This window comes from Rhodamnia argentea, chromosome 4, assembly GCF_020921035.1.
Source record: "Rhodamnia argentea isolate NSW1041297 chromosome 4, ASM2092103v1, whole genome shotgun sequence".
Lineage (NCBI taxonomy): Eukaryota > Viridiplantae > Streptophyta > Magnoliopsida > Myrtales > Myrtaceae > Rhodamnia > Rhodamnia argentea.
Window position 1 is genome coordinate 12,662,953 of NC_063153.1, and position 17,184 is coordinate 12,680,136.

Below are 17,184 nucleotides of genomic sequence, written 5' to 3' on the forward strand. Positions count from 1 at the left end.
AAACCAAAACACACATTCTTCGGAACAAAAGTTCTAGACTACACTTGTAAAACAAAGCAAAGCAAAAGTGACATGGCCTACGTTTCAATAACAGACAAAAAAAGGCTCGAGATAACAACCCGAGAAAAACGCCAACCTAGATTGTGAATCACGAAGAAACACAAGAAAAAACATCAACCAATCCTCCGCCTACCTCTCGCCCAGGCGAGGGCCACCCTCGACCGACACCGGCGAGGAACGCCGGGCCAAGCGTCGGGCGAGGGTTGCCCTTGCTTGGTGAGGGTTGCCCTTGCCCGACCAAGTGTCGCCCAAGTGAGGGCCGCCCGAGCCCGAGGCCGGCGATGGCCTAAGGGGGAGGGGGAGGGGAAAAGAATAAGAAAAAAAAAAAGAAAAGTAAAGAGAAAAACAAAAAAAAAGGAAAAAAAATGTCATTTGATCGGGCTCTTCTTTAAAATAATTTGAGCACTTCAGGTGCTTATCTAAGAAAATGAAGATATATTTTAAGTCCTTATTCAAATTTTTGCCTAATTTATATATCTATTACGCAGCCAACGTGGTACCTGCCACGTTGATACCAAGTCATTTCACCATCTTGTGACCAAAATTATTTCAGTCTTGAATTACCCTTTTAATTTTTTTATAGAAAAAGAACTTGATCAAAAAATCGAAACAATAGCTCCCTACATTTATGACATCATCATTTTCAGGAGGCAAATGCCCCGTTCCACATCAGTTATCAAAACATCAGTTTTACAGTGTCAGGTAATCTCGTTAAGGCTAACATCAGAAATCAAAAGATCAGTTAACCAACTAGGAGCAGCATCAGAAATTTACAAATTCTTGCCGCTAATCCTTAAGCGTTGGCACGCTTTTGGGCTTCTCTAAACACGAGCTCGATCTTCACCTCATGGAACAAACCTCAAACGATCTCCTGCAATCATCATCCCTACATGAATGGTTGGCTTATAGATGCAAGAGGTTTGATATCAAGTTCCAGCCCAACCACGACTTCTTGTCATTCGGGGAGACGAAGTTCAGCTGGAACATCTCCTTGCTGACGTGCTCACCCGACTCGCAGAACCCGACGAGCTTCGCGACGATCTCTGCGCTCTCCTCCACGTGCTGCAGGTTGTAAGGGTCCGTCCACAACCGGTTCACCAGCTGCAGCCTCCTCTGCTTTCCCACCGGCGGGATTTCCCATTTCACGTACAGCATGTCTCTCTCCTCCGCACTCAGCTTCGAGCTGACCCTCTTTGCCAAGTACTCCCTCTCCTGCTTAAGAGCCTTTATGCTGTGTAACAAGAATATAACCCGAGATACGTGTTCAGCGACTAGACATATCATGCCATAACATGTTGTGACTATTGGCATTTGTGCAACAGATTTGCTAATGCAAGTCCCTTAGCTTGGTATGTAGTACTTTCTTTCGGAGTATCGTTATAATTTTTCGGTAAAAAGAAGTTAATGCTGTATCATATGCATTTAGAAGGACTGATTCAGATACTTGAAAACGTACCTTGACGTAACAGAACCGGCTGGTTCATCACCCAACAAGGCCGGGCTCGCATTGCCAAGCTCTGCTAAATGTTGCTCCAACCATGTCAACCTTCTGAGCTCAACCTCCAAGTATATCTGATCTGACGGGTCTCCTCTAAAGAGCAAATAGAATTGTGTGCGGTGCACGATCGAAACATGGCACAAATGCCAAAACATGATGATCTGCTTTCTCTGCTCCTCGAATATCAAAGGCCATGGCTGGGGAGACTGCTCTACTATATCCGCCCCATCCATAGTTGTCCCATTTGTTTCCAATTCCAACACCTTCCATTAAAAAAGAATTGTTCATATGCCGTAAAGATAAACTACACGAATAATCTGCCTGCTAAAATCTGTATTAATTGCCTTCCAAAAAGAAAGTAAAAGAAAAGAAACAAAAAAGACATCACAGTAGAAAAGCTAGTCTTGCTGACGCACCTCCTCATGCCTTTTTGTGTCATTGTCATTCATTTGCCTACCTCAATTAGCATTGCCCAAATCACAATGCAGCTCACACAGACGCAGGTGCAAGCATAACATATACACCAAGATAGAAGGACAAAAATGCAATTCACTCTACAACTGTTCATTGAAAATATAATTAAACAGACATTCAGATACTATAACTCTGTCTGATACTAACTGTTTGCTGTCAGACATAACTTCTCAAAGTTCCTTATGCTCAATGTGAACTACGGGAAATATTGTATAATCAGCTTTGAAATAACAAAACTCTATATCTAAATGTAGCTCACCTGACAAACTAGAAGCTGCTTTTGATACTGAAGCTTGGCCACCCTCTCTTTTAATTCAGTGACATAAGCTTTAATGCTCCGGATGTTCTCCTCAGCAGCATTTTTGAACATTTTCTGCATTTTCTTCACATTAACTGATCCTGATTTTCCCAGGGTTGGAGTTCCCTCCCTTGACGAGACATATTTCTTACTTCCATTATTTTTTTCGCTGCTAGGAACATAAACATTTCCGTCGGGAGCCTTGTTCTCAGTCTCAAAATCCATCACCTTCCTAGAGGAGGACATTGGTGAACATGGTGACCTAATAATTTGTTGTATGTTTGGACTGTTGCTCAAGGAGAAAGGATGAGATCTCTTCTTCTTCAATTGGGTCTTGTCATCTGGGGACTCAGCACTAGCCTGAAAAGATGAAACAAGCTTGTCTATTGATTCCTGAACACATTCCAGCTTCCTTTCCAGCAATGCGATGCTGTTCTCTTGAGAGTTTAATCGAAGGATCTCTTCCTGAAGATTGGCTGTCTCTCCGATCTTGATACCTTCGGGAATAGAGTTGACTACTTTCATGTCTTTGATTTCAGAAAGTAGCTTTGCTATGTTTTCTGCAGCCTCTTGACTTCCTAATCTGTGGGACGCGATCTCTTTGTGGAGTATCTCAATTGCTCGGTTAGCCTCCTCCCCAAGCTGCCTTTGGCGCTCTTCTATTTTTCGAATTTCATGCACGAGCATGGAAGGGTCAGTTGAGGTAACTGACTGCCTCAGTGTTGAATGCCCCCCAAATGCATTTCGTGGTCGAGTTACAGGAGTAGAACTTCCAGGCCTTGCTTCCATCTCCACCGGAAAAGAAAGACACCTTACTACCTGACTTGAAGGTCCATCTTGATTGAGGCCCTGAATCAGCAAGAGATGGAAAGAAGGGCTTTGCTTAATACAGTTTAAGTCACAGTCATGTGGTCCCATAAATAAGTCCAATTTATAGAGGAGTTTTTCCCCACTTACACCTCTGTTATGATGTTCCTCCACTAATTCTTACTGTCTGATTATGGTTCACTTTTTAACGATTCCTGATTGCAGAACAAGATTCTGTACGTTTATAGTCAGCGGAGTACCTTGAGTTCCTTGTGCTGTGTTCTTTCTACTTCAAGCTGGGACTGTGCTAGATCTCTCTGGCGCTTGAGCTCTCTCATTTCCCTCTCCATCTGCATATTAAAAATCGGTTCAGGTAAACTTAATTTCTGTTCCAACTTTGGTGGTATGAGCATAAAACCAGCTACTAGGAAGAAAGTCATGCACATTGTTTGAAAGCGAAGTTTGCTTTTTGCTCACCACGCAGCTGCATCGTTAGCATGAGAAGTTTTGCATCATACTTGTATGAAAGCACCTACCTCCTGGATTTTCATCTCCTTCTCCCTTAGTAGGGTTGTTAAACGTGAAGAGGACGAAAGATCTGGACTCCTGAGCTCTGCTTCAAGTCTGGCCACTTCCTTCTGAAGACGCTTCACCAACTTTTTCTCAGATATAAACTGAATAAAAAAATTTGCCTATTAGCAGCAGAGAAAGGACCTAACCCCCAATCACGCAAGTAATCTGACTATACATGTCACACAAAATGTTTTTACTCTCCTTGGCAAGCTTCATTGAACTCCTACAGAATGAGTAAGTGTCGTGTGATGAGAGGTCCAGTTGAGCATTCTTTGTGAAGTTTTCAGCAAAAAAAAATGTCCAAACAGGTTGATGGACATATCTCAGAGTGTAAAATCTGTTATCTCTTGGGTTATCAAGAAATCCTGAAGTTGCAGGTTTTCTATCGGTCCATCAAGTTAAAGGGTGTAAAAAGCTTGTATAACCTTACTACCTGCAAAATGACTACCCTTTATACTATTTCTACCAAAACAGTGACATACTTTCACAGGAGCAGTGATGATGAATATTGCGTTCTTAACTCTACACTGGAACAGAAAGTCCAGCAAAGGAAAAATCTCAGAAGAAACTGACAGATCTTGAATGATCTTCCACGCTATTTGTCTTACCATGTTTACTTGGGCTGTGTTGGTGACTTCCTTAGCACTTGTTGCAAAAGAAAGCGTGTTTTTTGACTGCTCTATGTGACTCAGAGCTGGACTCATGGTACAAATTATTGCTGTTCGAGCATTTCCACCGAGGGAGGGCTGCAGTATTCTTGTAAGCTTAGAATCTCTGTATGGTATATGGCCGCTCCTTCTTCCAACACTGCATGGATATATTAGTGAGAGATAAAGTCCAATCAGAGTTACTTTGGCACAATGGCGGACTGCAAAAATGATTTGAATATGAGAACATCACATCACCACATCTATCTAGATTATGATCTAGTATAATTTTATTCCAGGATTGTTTTTTCCCAAGAAAATAGACAGCTGGTACAATTTCCCACTTCCATCTTCACAAGCAGAGTGAAACCGCCCTTTGCACCTCTCAGAAGATAGGACTTAGTTGGAACCACATGCATTATTACTTTCACTGTCCAATACTGTGATTCATTTCTAGGGAGGTTAGCAAGTTAATAGTCATCCTCAAATTAAAAATCCAACACGATGCTTTTAATAGCTGGATTCTGGAACAGCCATTTAAGTGGCATTTTAACCATTAGTTTGGTCATGTAACATGCACCTAGTGCTCAAGAGGGTATAAATTGACTTTTCCTCATTTTTTAGCTTAATTAAGTTTAAGCATTGACAAGCGAACTAGAGTTACCTCTTCAATTAAAAAGGGGGGGATGAAATATAGTTACTATCACAGTAACTGGTACTTCAAAGTAACAAGTTCCCTAAGACAGCCATTACTTTTAGGTTTCACCACCGACAGTTACTGAAAAGAAGAAAACGGTAAATCTACGAATAAAATGCCAAACTGTAGCTTTGGAGTGCTTTGATGAATGATGATGTACGATATCAAGCTTTTATCATCTACCTTAGCTTTCTAATGACGTTAGTCAATGTAAGCAAACTGCGGTTGATATGACTGCCTTCCTTAAGCCTTGTGCCACCTGCATTTGTTTGACATGCACGCTCACTTCCAGCAAGGTCCACAAGATTCTGAAAGTAAATAAGCTCTTGTCTGTTCAACTAATTTTCTGTCATATCAGAAAAACATAATTACTGAAGCGGATAAGACATACCAAACTTGCAATGAATGACTTCACACACTCTGAGTTCTCTCTGAGACTGCTCTCAACCATCTGAATCCAATTAAAAAACCACGACAAGAAGAAAGTAAGTGCTACGTGGAAAGTTCAATTCAGGCTAAGATTTCTCCAGCAGTTCAAAAAGAATGAATTTGCCAGTGTCTGTAGCAGGTAGAATCCATGATTACAACTAGTGTGAGAGAAAGAAGTCTATTCAAGAAGTGGAAATCTATAGCAGTAAAAGTCTTTCGGGCAATATGATCTTGAACAGCTGATAAATTAAGATGAAATCACAAATGTATGAACTCATACCAGCCTAATTATCTGATGAGATCTCGAGCTTTTATCATTTAGAGAAGTTTCTCCAATTTGCCTTTGGGCTGAGGAAAATAATGCATCAATACATTGAGCCAATTGAAAAAGAGAATCATCAACATTGTCCAATGCACAATATCATGCAGTGCATATGTAGGCTCAAAATAATTGATTATATATGGGGATGAAAAAGTACAAATAGATGAATAATTTGTTTGATAGATCTTTATCAAAATGATAGGGGCATAAGGGTTCGACACTTTTCTCTCCTCCGTGAATTCAAAGTGGCCTTGACTTTAGAAAAGCTGCTTACCTTCACAAAGACTGATCAAGTGCTGCAAGTGTTGACTGTCCTTAACAACTACTTCAACTAATTTTTCCACAATGGTCCCTTTCTGTATTGCAAAACAAAGAGAAGGACAGAGAAGCAAATTATGACTGAGACATAGGTACTAATGCAATATATTGTTTTGAGAAGGTTCCTTGCTGACATGAGAGAAATATTTGTGCACCTCAGGATCATCAAGGAGCCGAAGAGGACCAGAATCATGATTCAGAAGGTCAGCAACAGTTTCATTGTATATCTCCAATGCTGAAACCTTCAGAACAAAATCTCTCTCCGGGTTCTGAAAGTTTGATTTCAGAGTAAGTTAGCCTCCTGCTAGGCAGGAAAATATTTCTTCTGGAGGAAAATCACTAAAAAAATTTCTGTTGTTACAATGAGAAGTACCTCTTTGATGTGCTCATAGATGTCCTTGATAGCATTCTCAGTGATTCCTCTCATGGTGTATGTTTTCCCACTACTGGTTTGCCCGTAAGCAAAAATAGTTGCTGCAACAATGGGGAAATGTCTAGTTCTAGAAACAAAACAATTTGCATGAGATTTTCATGTCAATGTATTAACTACTAACTAGTTCCTTACAATTAATTCCTTTGAGAACTGAGAGGGCAACATCTTTGGTCCCTTCTTCATACACCATGTAAGTCGAACTTGTGGGACCAAATACCTTATCTGCATTGTAAACCAGCATCAGGATCAGAAATCAGATAATTCCCAGATTGTCTCATATCACATTGGTATATTAATCAACATTTCTACCTGGAAATATAACTCTCTTTCGCAATTATGGTAATTCCTTAACAAGAAAGGTCTTAATAACTAAATTTTGGCAATGTATACTCCACAAACGTAAATAGACACTTCAACAGTACCAAATACATAGGAAGCTGCACCACGTTCTTGATTGGGATTCTTGTAAACGATAGTGTTGTCATCAGTGCATTCCCATGCAATCAGGTCATACAATGCTTGTTCTCTCCGACTTAAAGGCCTTAGACGCACAGTGACAAATATCTTCTCCTCTTGACGTGGGACCCCAGGTGTAGATGAAGGGGCTCTTCGCATCTTAGAGGATGGTGTAGCTGGTAGCCTGTCAATCATATCGCCCACTGCAATCCACACTGAAAAACTGAAAATCGGTTAGGCTAATGGACAGCTCAAACTCTATGGTAACAAAGGCATTTGTGTCACAGGAAATAAGAATCGCCAGTGGTTCACCATAAGTGTCGCTTTTACGGCAAATTCTATGTTCTAAAAGGGCAGTCATGGAGTATAGTAAGTGAAGTCAGACTCTGAAAAGACCGTTTTATATTAATCAAGGTTCTCGTGCAGTATTTGTTTCTTCTACCGGATAGCGAATAACAATAATTTTACAGTAACCGACATCCCCTTCGTAGGCTCTTCGTTCTATTCAGTCCAGGGAATAGTTGAAATTACATTTTTACTATACCAAGCATGTTGTTAGCACTAAAACCACTTCAACCGGAAGCACAAACAATGCCAAATTTGGCAGAATGCTCCGAATTCGACACAGGATAGATCAATCACCATAGCCAACGCCTCCCCATTTGACATTCAAACAACTATCCGAAGAAGTAACCAGGCACACCTAGTACCAAAAAACCACAGACCTCGTCACAACTCTCGGCAGCGATTATAGGTCTAAATCCATCGACACGTTAGAAGAACAGAAAGTCTTCCTCACATTCCTCAAGTTTTCAGCAGATTCACCTCAAACCAAGCCTGCTAATCCAGAGGAATCGAAGACAAACAGCAATAAAGCAGCTGTCTCCTCGGTTTATCTCAACCAATCGAAAAGGGCAAAAAAAAAAGGGAAAATAAAAAGAGAGAAACGATCGATCACTGCGGTCTGCGTCTACATTCTCCAATCATCATCAGCATGCAACAACAAAAAACCACCTGAAAACGCGACGGAAATGGAAACGCGACGCAACGGTCCCGACGGATTCACGACGAAAAAATGCAAATGAGGACCGATCACTCACCGGCGATGGTTCCGGCCGCCGAATCGGCTCTTCAAATCACGACGAAAGCACGATCGGAGATCGGACGAAGAGAGAGTTTCCAGCGGAGTGTAGTTAGCGAACGGGACTGAGTGCGTCGCGAACGAGAGATAAGAGTCTGGGAGGGAGAGAGAGAGAGAAATGAGTTACGGAATAACGGCTATTTTTGCTTCCATTTTTATTTATTTCGGTTTCTGTTATTTTTTTTTTTTTCGAGTTCGGGGCGCGTCGTGCGCGCTCACGCGCACCTGAAGGAAATTATTATTGTTGTTTTATATAGGAAGAAAGAGAATTTGTTGCCCTTATTTTGAATTGGAGCCATTCGATTCGATCGATCGCTGCGCCGGGACGGGTCACGGGCCGGACCCCGCGTTTGATGTGGGGGCACCCAAATCGAATCCCTCGTGCGCTCGCGGATGAAGTAGGCCCTCCTGGGTCGCGCGGAGAACATTTCTTTGGAAAAACATTTTGTTCATTTTTCGGCATTAAAATTGAGTCAAACGGAAAATATTTTCTCATCAAAAATTACATTCAGGAAAACGATTTCCTCTTTAAAAAATCGAAAGTCACCTTTCAGGCTTGGACCAAAAACTTTGCGCTTGAGCACGAAAACCCCAACACTCGTTCTCGGACCCTTTATAGTGAGGTTAGATCCCCGGTGCCCGTGCCCGGGTCCATTAAGGTCAGGCCTAGGACATTGGAACCCTGGCCTGAGTCCATCTAGGCCATGTAAGGGTCCATTAAGGCTAGGCCCAAGACACCCGTGCCCATGCTCGGGATGCCATGCCTAGTACTATCGAGGTCGAGCCCAAGGTCCTCAGCGCTCGTGCACGAATCCATCAAGGCCAAAATAAAAATAAAAATAAAAATAATAGATTTTTTAAAAGTTTTTTAAAATTTTAATTCTAATTTTTTTTATTTTTTCTTTTCTTTGTTCATTCTTGTCCTTTTCTACATTCGTGGGTCGGCAACCTCGAGGCTCATTTGTGGCTATCGCTAGCTAGTTATCGCTAAGGAAGAAGGAAAAAGAAAAAGAAAAAGAAAGAAAACAAAGAAAAGAAGAAAAATAAAAAATTGATTTTTCATAAATATTTCCAAAAATTGATCATGACATCGACGGACGTATTGCGTAGGACGGGCGATGTCCACTTCGTCAATTTTCGGCCAACCAACGACGAAAAAATGAGGTTCAATTTTCCTTATGGAAAGACAAAAAATATTTTCCAGTTCATTTTCAAGTTTTAACCAAACACCGGAAAATATTGTTATTTTTCCGGAAAATGACTTTTCATATAGTATTTTTTAAAAATGTTACAATTTATGACCGCACCGAGTACGACTCACTTTGCTGTTGTCCTTCCTATTGTTCGATATGTTGAGGGTCCTTATTTCATGGTCTTCATTTTTCTACCGACTCTACTTTAAAGTTGAAAGGTTATTCGGATGTTGATTGGGTTGGTAACCTTCTTGATCGTTGCTTCACTATAGGTTACTACTTCTTTATTGGTACCTCACTCAAATCATGGCCGAGCAAAAAGTAAACCGTCATCACTCGATATAGCATCGAAGTGGAATATCGTGCTATTGCTAACACAACAACAGAATTATTATGGTTACAATGGTTATTAGAAGACATGAGAGTCCCATCATAATGGTAAAATAGTCATTTACAAATACAACCGGAGTGCTATTTAAATAGCCTATAATGATATTTTTCATGAGCGTACCAAGCACATTGAAATTGACTGTCATTTCATACGATATCATGTGACTCGTGGCATTATCTCACTTGTTTCCACATCATCTTCTGATCAAACTACTTATATCTTCACAAAGGCATATCTACTTGGGGGCTTTCGGATCTTTCATCCAAACTCCAGATGACTTCTTCTACTTCACCTTGAGTTTGAAGGGATGTTAAATATGTTTAGATCATGTTAGATACATTATGATGTTCTGAGTATCTATAATATTATGAATACTATATATTATGATATTCTGAGTATCTATAATATTTCGGATATCATTTTAATTTATTATAATTGATTATGTAGTTACTGCATATAGTCATCTTGTAAAGCCTACAAATAGGAAATAGGCCTTCCATGTACCCTTTTGTATGTGTTAAAACCTTGGCATCTCGATCTTTGGATACAATATGCTTCGGACAATACTTTGGGACTCAATAATTGATGTTCTCAGTGTGTAAGAATGAATGGATCTTTAAGATTTATTATGCTAAGAAGCATACCATACACTTTTGGATAATCTTCTTTGGTATATCCCGCTCAAAATTCGAATTGACTAGAGGTCAACTCGATTTCGTCCTTGTGAAGGCTTTGATTAGCCAAGTGTAAATAGAGGCGTCAAAATCGAACCGTACCGCTAACTGAACTCAACCGAACCGAAAATTTCATGCATTTCACTTCGGTTAGATTTTTGGTTTAGATAATTGAAAAATAGACATTCTTTTTCTCCAGTTTGGTTATTTCGATTGGGTGCGGTTCGGTTCGGTTTGTTTCGGTTCGGTTAGCCAAATCACATTAAAAATCTCTAGAATCTACACCGTGTAGATACCAAATGAAAATTCGTTTGTCACGAAGGAGGGCGCCATGTGTCTATTGAAGATGGGCCTACTATGTCGAGTCATTAGGCATTAAGCCCGATGGCAAATGTGGCCCAACTCCATCTTATTTTCAGATGCACACTCCACTTAGTTTTATATGGTAAAAAGCATGTCGACTTCTTTTCCGCTTTTATAGAAACCGAGTGTTTTTTTTGAACGGTTGCGAAACGTTCGATCAACTTCAATTTTGTGCAATCGAATCGTCATGCCACACATTTACTTTTATTCAAGTTAATCCTTCTGTTGGAATGTTTGGTGGGCGTCGGCATCATGTCTGCGTATAATTAGATTAATGGGAGTGACATGAAATATAATTTGCGATATTCGAGGTGACATGGTATCTAAATATTGATTACGAAAACTCGTATGCTTATGAAGTGACATACTATTTATTGAAATGCTTGCCATGTACATACGATATAAGTCAGCATGTAATATAAGTTTTATAGACTCTTCTTGGTAGACCTAACATTTTTTACCACATTAGAATCGGCGCACATTACGCACATCACATGCGTTTTACAAAGTATCTTGACAAATTCTTTTGTCAATATCGTGTAGTTTTACTGTGAATTAAAAGTAAATACATTTTTCCCGCCCGCGGCTTTTAAAAGAATTGTCAACGAACAAATTTTTCTTTTTCGAAATTCGAGAGGGGACCAAAAGGAGATCTTTGCTTAGAAGCATAGTCAGTAGACATGGACGGGCCCTGAATGCATGTGTCTTTTCAATTTTTCTGAAATCTATTAGCTGAAAATGGCCTAACCCTTGAAATTATTCCCGAATTTGTCGAGGCATGCATATTAAAAAAGTTTAAGGAGGGTTGCTTCACTTTCTTTGTTTTGAGTTAGTATCACGAAAAATCATAAATTGGTACATTTCTAACAAATTTATCTCAAACTAATTTTTCGATCACAAAAATTTTCAAACTAGTACGGTTGTGACAAATTTAATCTCCGTCAATATCTATTTAGTCAATATCACAAATAATTCTAAATTGGTGTGCTTGTGACAAATGAAGGGTGAAAATTCTAAATTAGTACACCCGTCAACTGCCATATGCTATCCAACTTAGTAAATTGACCGCAACATTTAACAAAACCTAATGAAGAGCAAATTTATTATATGTTTGCCAATACGGAATTTTTCGTGATCAAAAAATTATTTTGAAAAAACTTCATCACAAGTATATTAATTTAAAATTTTTTGTGATCAAAAAATTAATTTGAAGAAATTTATCATAAATATGTCAATTTACTACTTTTTCGTGATGTTAAATTTTTTTTTTCATGAATTTGGGTCCACCAAACAAGATGGGAGTTTTCGTTTTTTCTCTTTTCTTACGGCCGTTGCCGTAAATTAAATGGAGTTGACAATGCTTGTGAAAACGAGAGACATTAGAACAGCCAATCGGGTCAAATCACGTCAAATCCTGCCTCGGATTCGGATCCCAAAACCAACCAATGTGGCGGTGGACTCCGCCCTGGAAAACGAGCGGCTCAGTGAGTTCGCGAGGGGCAAAAGTCGCAAAAGCGAAAGCAGCCAAAGTTTTCCGACAGATTATTACACGCCTAAAATGACCGGTAAAAAGGATAAAAGTCAAGAGACATGAGGGGAGAATCTATCAGGATGTGTGCTTTGATGCAGACGAGGAATGAAAACGCAAGACCTCGACCCGCAGGGCTGTCCCCCCACTTGACCCACTCACCCTGTTAATCCTTGGCATAATAATGATGCGGTTGATCTCTCAACTTTAATTTAATACACAGTACGATTACAAATTTTCAAATTTGTACGTTCCGATCCCTAAACTTTAACTCAAATCTCTGATCCCATAAACTTTATGAAGGTGTTCACTATTGTCATTGAACTTAAAATTAATGAAATGACAACATTGAGAGATCGTGTTGAGTAAATTAAAAGTTCAAGAACGACGTTATATATTGGGTTAAAGTTCAGAGATTATTTGTGTCGTTTGAACCTTCATCCTTCAGAAAATCCTTGCCAATCGAAGAATCTCGGACACTTGATGTGGAGAGATTGATGTGATTACATGAGCGAAAAAGCTTTCAAGTTCCCACTCGAAATCATGCGTATTCCTCTCATTTAGCTAAATTTGCATTCGCTTTAGGCTTAGCTTACACAGTGTCCATGTCCCATCTAAAGTCCCACCCTAATTAAAAGGATTGGTTCAATCGGAGCTCTAGGACGCCAATTTCCACCCCCACCCACGTGAAGGTTTGGTAAGAACGAAGAGAGCGAGGTTTGATCGTTTGTTTCATCTTACCTACAACCATTCCCTCTAGACCTTCTTTTTTTTTTTTTTTGTCGGAAAACGAAATATACCATTCACTAAGACAAGATAGTGGGGCCCGACAACATGGGCATGCGTGCATAATGCAGTAGTGAATTGTAGTCAGTGGCAAGATTGGAATAAACAGATCGTTTTTTAAGAAGCCCAATATATGATGTAAAATTGACCGTTACAACTCTGGAATCGAGGTTGTGAGCTCAGTAGCAATCGTTGAGTTACTTGTTAAATTTGAACCCGGTGTCGTCGTCGTCGTCGTCGATCGGACAAGGTTGGGCCCGTCAAAAAATTTCCGTACTTCATCAAAAGTTGTTGTTTCAAATACTTTAAAATAGCGATGAATTTCAAAATAACAATCAATTGATCTCAGATGTCCACTCAATCTTAAATAGATTCCAATTCGGTCACGAACTTTTCAATTTTGCTAATTGAATCCTAAACCTTTCCATAAAATCCCAACGTAGCCATTTCGGCCAATTTTCACCGGAAATCACTAACATGGCAATGTGCCATATAGGACGGCCGATGATACCCATATCAAGAATTTCCAGGCGGAAGGACTACATTGAGATTTAGCAAGAAATTTTAGGACAAAATCGACAAAATTTAAAAGTTTATGATTGAATTGACACTCATACAATAGGATTAAGAGGAAAAGCAACTATATATATAATTTCAATTTGGCTCGAATTAAATCTAACTAGGACAGGTACACGTAGGTTTGCCCATCAATTCCACAGTCCTCATTGTTAGGAGAAGGCATGGCAAGAGGTCTATGCTCATGCACAATCTAACAATTTTCCTCAACATTGTCATTATGTCATGATCCAATCCGCCAATACAAAGTGAACCACCCACCCTCTCTTCTGTAGTGATACTTCATATACAGATAATTTCTTAGGTGGCCCTTTGAGTAGAACAAACGTTATCTAGTAACCAATCTGAAAAGCCACCAATCTGGGAAAAAAAAGAGTTAGAAAAAATATTAAAGTAAGACCCACTAATTTTTCTTGACGGGTTATTTTATGCCTAAATGAGAAGTCAAAAACACTTTATCGTCCACTGAAGCAGAATTTTATTTGGAATTATAAAGCTAATGATGTCTGAAAGACGTCTTGCGTCAACAGTACGCACAAAACCGGTCATGCCCAGCCGAAATTCTCTAAGAAACATTAAATTAAGAACATTCTCAACCACGCTTCAAGGTTGATTTGCCTAATATACAATGCAATTTGGGAAATTAGGATCCTCTTATGAGACAGATCGAAGCTAACTTGTATAAGACCATGTCCGCTTCGAATTAGGTTGGGGACCGACAGCAATCGGAGATCATAAGTGCCGTGTGTTACTAAATATGTTGTCACCGATAATGTGGTGCATCGTCGATTATCAATGTAGCCACATATGATCATAGCAGCACGCTTGCTAAGATGGAATAAACCACTCTCTTTGTGCTCAATTATAAATATCAACTCAATATTAAGTAATAACTTGCCCCAAATCTTACTATTGAAATTGGATGAAATTGCACGTAACGGTTTAAGATATACGGTAATTATTCTAAAAACTTAAATTGTTGAAATAATAGGTGCCAATAACGAGTTCACCAAATGTTCTTACAATGCTTGTAGGATGAACTTTTTGAAGATTAATAATGTTTGAAAGTGATAATCGCGGGTCATGATTTACAAAATCAAGCACGAATTTACTCCATTCATGGATTCTCTATCGACCAACATTCCATCATCTTCTGTCCATCACTCCATGAGAGTAAGTCAACCTTCGAGTTGACTTCGTAATTACCATCGTTACTTTACTGTTATTTCTCTTTCCCAACCTCGTCTGTATAGAAAAGCTAGTATTAATCCTCTCTGGTAGCAAACGATAATAGATGAGTTGCAGACCTTAGGCAAATCTCATATGCGAGATTTGGTTGATTTATCTCATGGCAAGTCCACTATAGCCTGTAAACGAGTATATAAGATAAAAATAAAGACAGATGATACCACCGATCATTACAAACATAAGCAAGTGGCAAAAGGTTTAACTCGGGAATATGGAATTGACTATGAAGAGACTTTTGCTTATGTTGAACTCTTACTTCTATCCATTTTTTTTTTTTTTTTTGTTGTCGCGGTTGAGCGCTGGTCTATGTTCCACATGGATGTGAAAAATGCTTTCCTGAATGGCGATCTCACTAAGGAAGTTTAAATGATGCCTCCTCTAGGATATGCTCATTCTTCTAACAAATTGTGTCGATTATGTTGAGCATTATGGCCTAAATTAGGCTCCTCGGGCATAGTATTCCAAGTTTAGCTTAATCATGGAATGGCTTAAAATCTAGTTTTTACGCCCATGTTCTTTTTGTTCGATACACATTTCGTGGATATATTATGATGCTCTTATATGTGGACGATATGGTTATTACTAGCAATATATCAATTAACGGTTTAGAATGAAAGATGTTAGACGACTTAGCTACTTTATGGGCTTTGAGGTTAATTGAGATTACTCTAGTTCTTATCTTTCACAAGGAAAATATGATACTGATCTTATTTCTTGAATTGGACTCTCTGACAACAAGATCACTCCAACTTCTCTTGACATCAATGTCAAATGTGATGCCAAAGATGAGACTCTTCTTTCGAATTCTAGACTCTTTCTCTGATTAACATTACCTATGCTGTTGAAATTGTTAGTCGGTACATGACCGCACCCCGTATATCTCATTTTGTTGCGGTCCTTCTAATTCTTCGCTATGTCAAATGTACATTATATCATGGTCTTCACTTTTTTTGCTCATTCTATCATGGGTTGACGACTTACTACGATACTAACCAGATTGGCAACCCTTGAGATCGTCCCCGCACTACAGATCTTGTTTCTTTTTGGGCAACTCATTTATCTCATGGCGTAGCAAGAAACAGACTATTGCTGTTTGCTCTAGTACATAAGCGGAATATTGAGCTCTTGTCGATACGACATTAGAGTTACTATGGTTGCGATGGTTACTAACATGGGAGTGTGTCATTATGGCTAAACAATCATTCATTGAGACGGTCAAACCGCTATCCAAATAGCATATAATGATGCCTTTCATGAACGCATCGGAGCATATTGAAATAGACTACCATTTCATTCGGTATCATGTTCTTCATGGCCTTGTTTGACTTGTTTCTATTCTATTTCTTGAACAAACTGTCGATGTCTTCACCAAGACACATCCACCTGGTGTTCTGCAGATCTTTTCTCCAAACTCAAGTCAACATTTTTCAATTCATCTTAAGTTGGATACGAATGTGAGAGATACATTTAGGAGATTTTATATATTTCTCTTTGTTGGTCCTAATTGGTTGTAATTGATGTTTCGCTACTTTTGCTAGTCTTCTTATAAAACCTATAAATAGACTCATACACTCTTAATTTGACGAAGTAAAGAACATTACATATTTCTCTCAGTCATCACAATTCTCGAGCTGCCGTATAAGTTCATTTTCCACGTGTATAGGGTCCACTAGTTATATTGGAATGCATGCAAAATTAATATGAATGAAATAATAGGTGTAGGTGCCATTGTGGGGTTCCCCAAGCACTTCATCTTTGGTGGCCACCAAATGTCCGTACGATTCTTGTCTGAACATCTTTTCGGAAAAAAAAAATTAATAATATATTTGAGGGCGATCGCTGGCCATAATTTCCAATATCAAGTGAGGAATGATATCTTCGTTTCTAAGATAGGATTATTCAAGTGAGATTATGAGACAGAAAGACAGGTCTAATTAACCTAACTTTGGAGCTAGCATTAAACTTCACAAGAAGAACACACGTGCGTTATGTACTCTCGCTACTATCAATTGCATTAATGAAGATAGAATGGTCAGTTTATCTACCTATCATGACTTTGGAATTAGCTCGAGAACGACTAGGTTTCCGCCAGAATGGGAGCTCTCACCAATACGGCCTACATGTAACCTCAAGAGGAACATACACGTAAATTTTATCGATAGAGTTAGGTAATTAGGGAATCTTCCATGTCTTGACAGCCATCTTGCTCGTGGAAAGATTTATACCATTGGCGAGTACATGTGCAAACAAAAATTAACAGGGATAAGTGCGT

At 39.2% G+C, this 17,184-nt stretch overlaps 1 protein-coding gene across 3 annotated transcripts; it reads right to left on the minus strand.

The window, feature by feature from the left end:
- Positions 1-652: 652 nt before the first annotated feature.
- LOC115746667 (kinesin-like protein KIN-7B) lies at positions 653-8,262 on the minus strand. Of its 3 annotated transcripts, none has more exons than XM_030682536.2 (15): positions 8,113-8,262; positions 6,979-7,196; positions 6,689-6,778; positions 6,497-6,597; positions 6,279-6,392; positions 6,080-6,161; positions 5,764-5,831; positions 5,446-5,505; positions 5,238-5,362; positions 4,319-4,517; positions 3,674-3,811; positions 3,398-3,487; positions 2,292-3,179; positions 1,517-1,821; positions 653-1,291 (listed from the first exon to the last, which is right to left on the minus strand). In XM_030682536.2, the coding sequence occupies exons 2-15, from the start codon at positions 7,169-7,171 to the stop codon at positions 964-966; spliced, it is 2,781 nt and encodes a 926-aa protein (XP_030538396.1). In that variant the 5' UTR covers positions 7,172-7,196; positions 8,113-8,262; the 3' UTR covers positions 653-963. The 3 variants fall into 3 exon arrangements, with proteins under 3 accessions (XP_030538396.1, XP_030538395.1, XP_030538394.1); XM_030682535.2 differs by having other exon boundaries at positions 6,979-7,235; XM_030682534.2 differs by having other exon boundaries at positions 6,979-7,227; positions 8,113-8,261.
- Between the last annotated feature and the right edge of the window lie 8,922 nt (positions 8,263-17,184).

Bases quoted from the DNA above. Each gene is read 5' to 3' on its own strand.
- LOC115746667 (XM_030682535.2), bottom strand. From the start codon at position 7,207: ATGATTGACAGGCTACCAGCTACACCATCCTCTAAGATGCGAAGAGCC. The intron at 6,598-6,688 runs GTAAGGAACTAG...CCATTGTTGCAG, and splicing joins AGTTCTCAAAGGAATTAATT to CAACTATTTTTGCTTACGGG. The intron at 5,832-6,079 runs GTAAGCAGCTTT...TATTTTCCTCAG, and splicing joins CTTGATCAGTCTTTGTGAAG to CCCAAAGGCAAATTGGAGAA.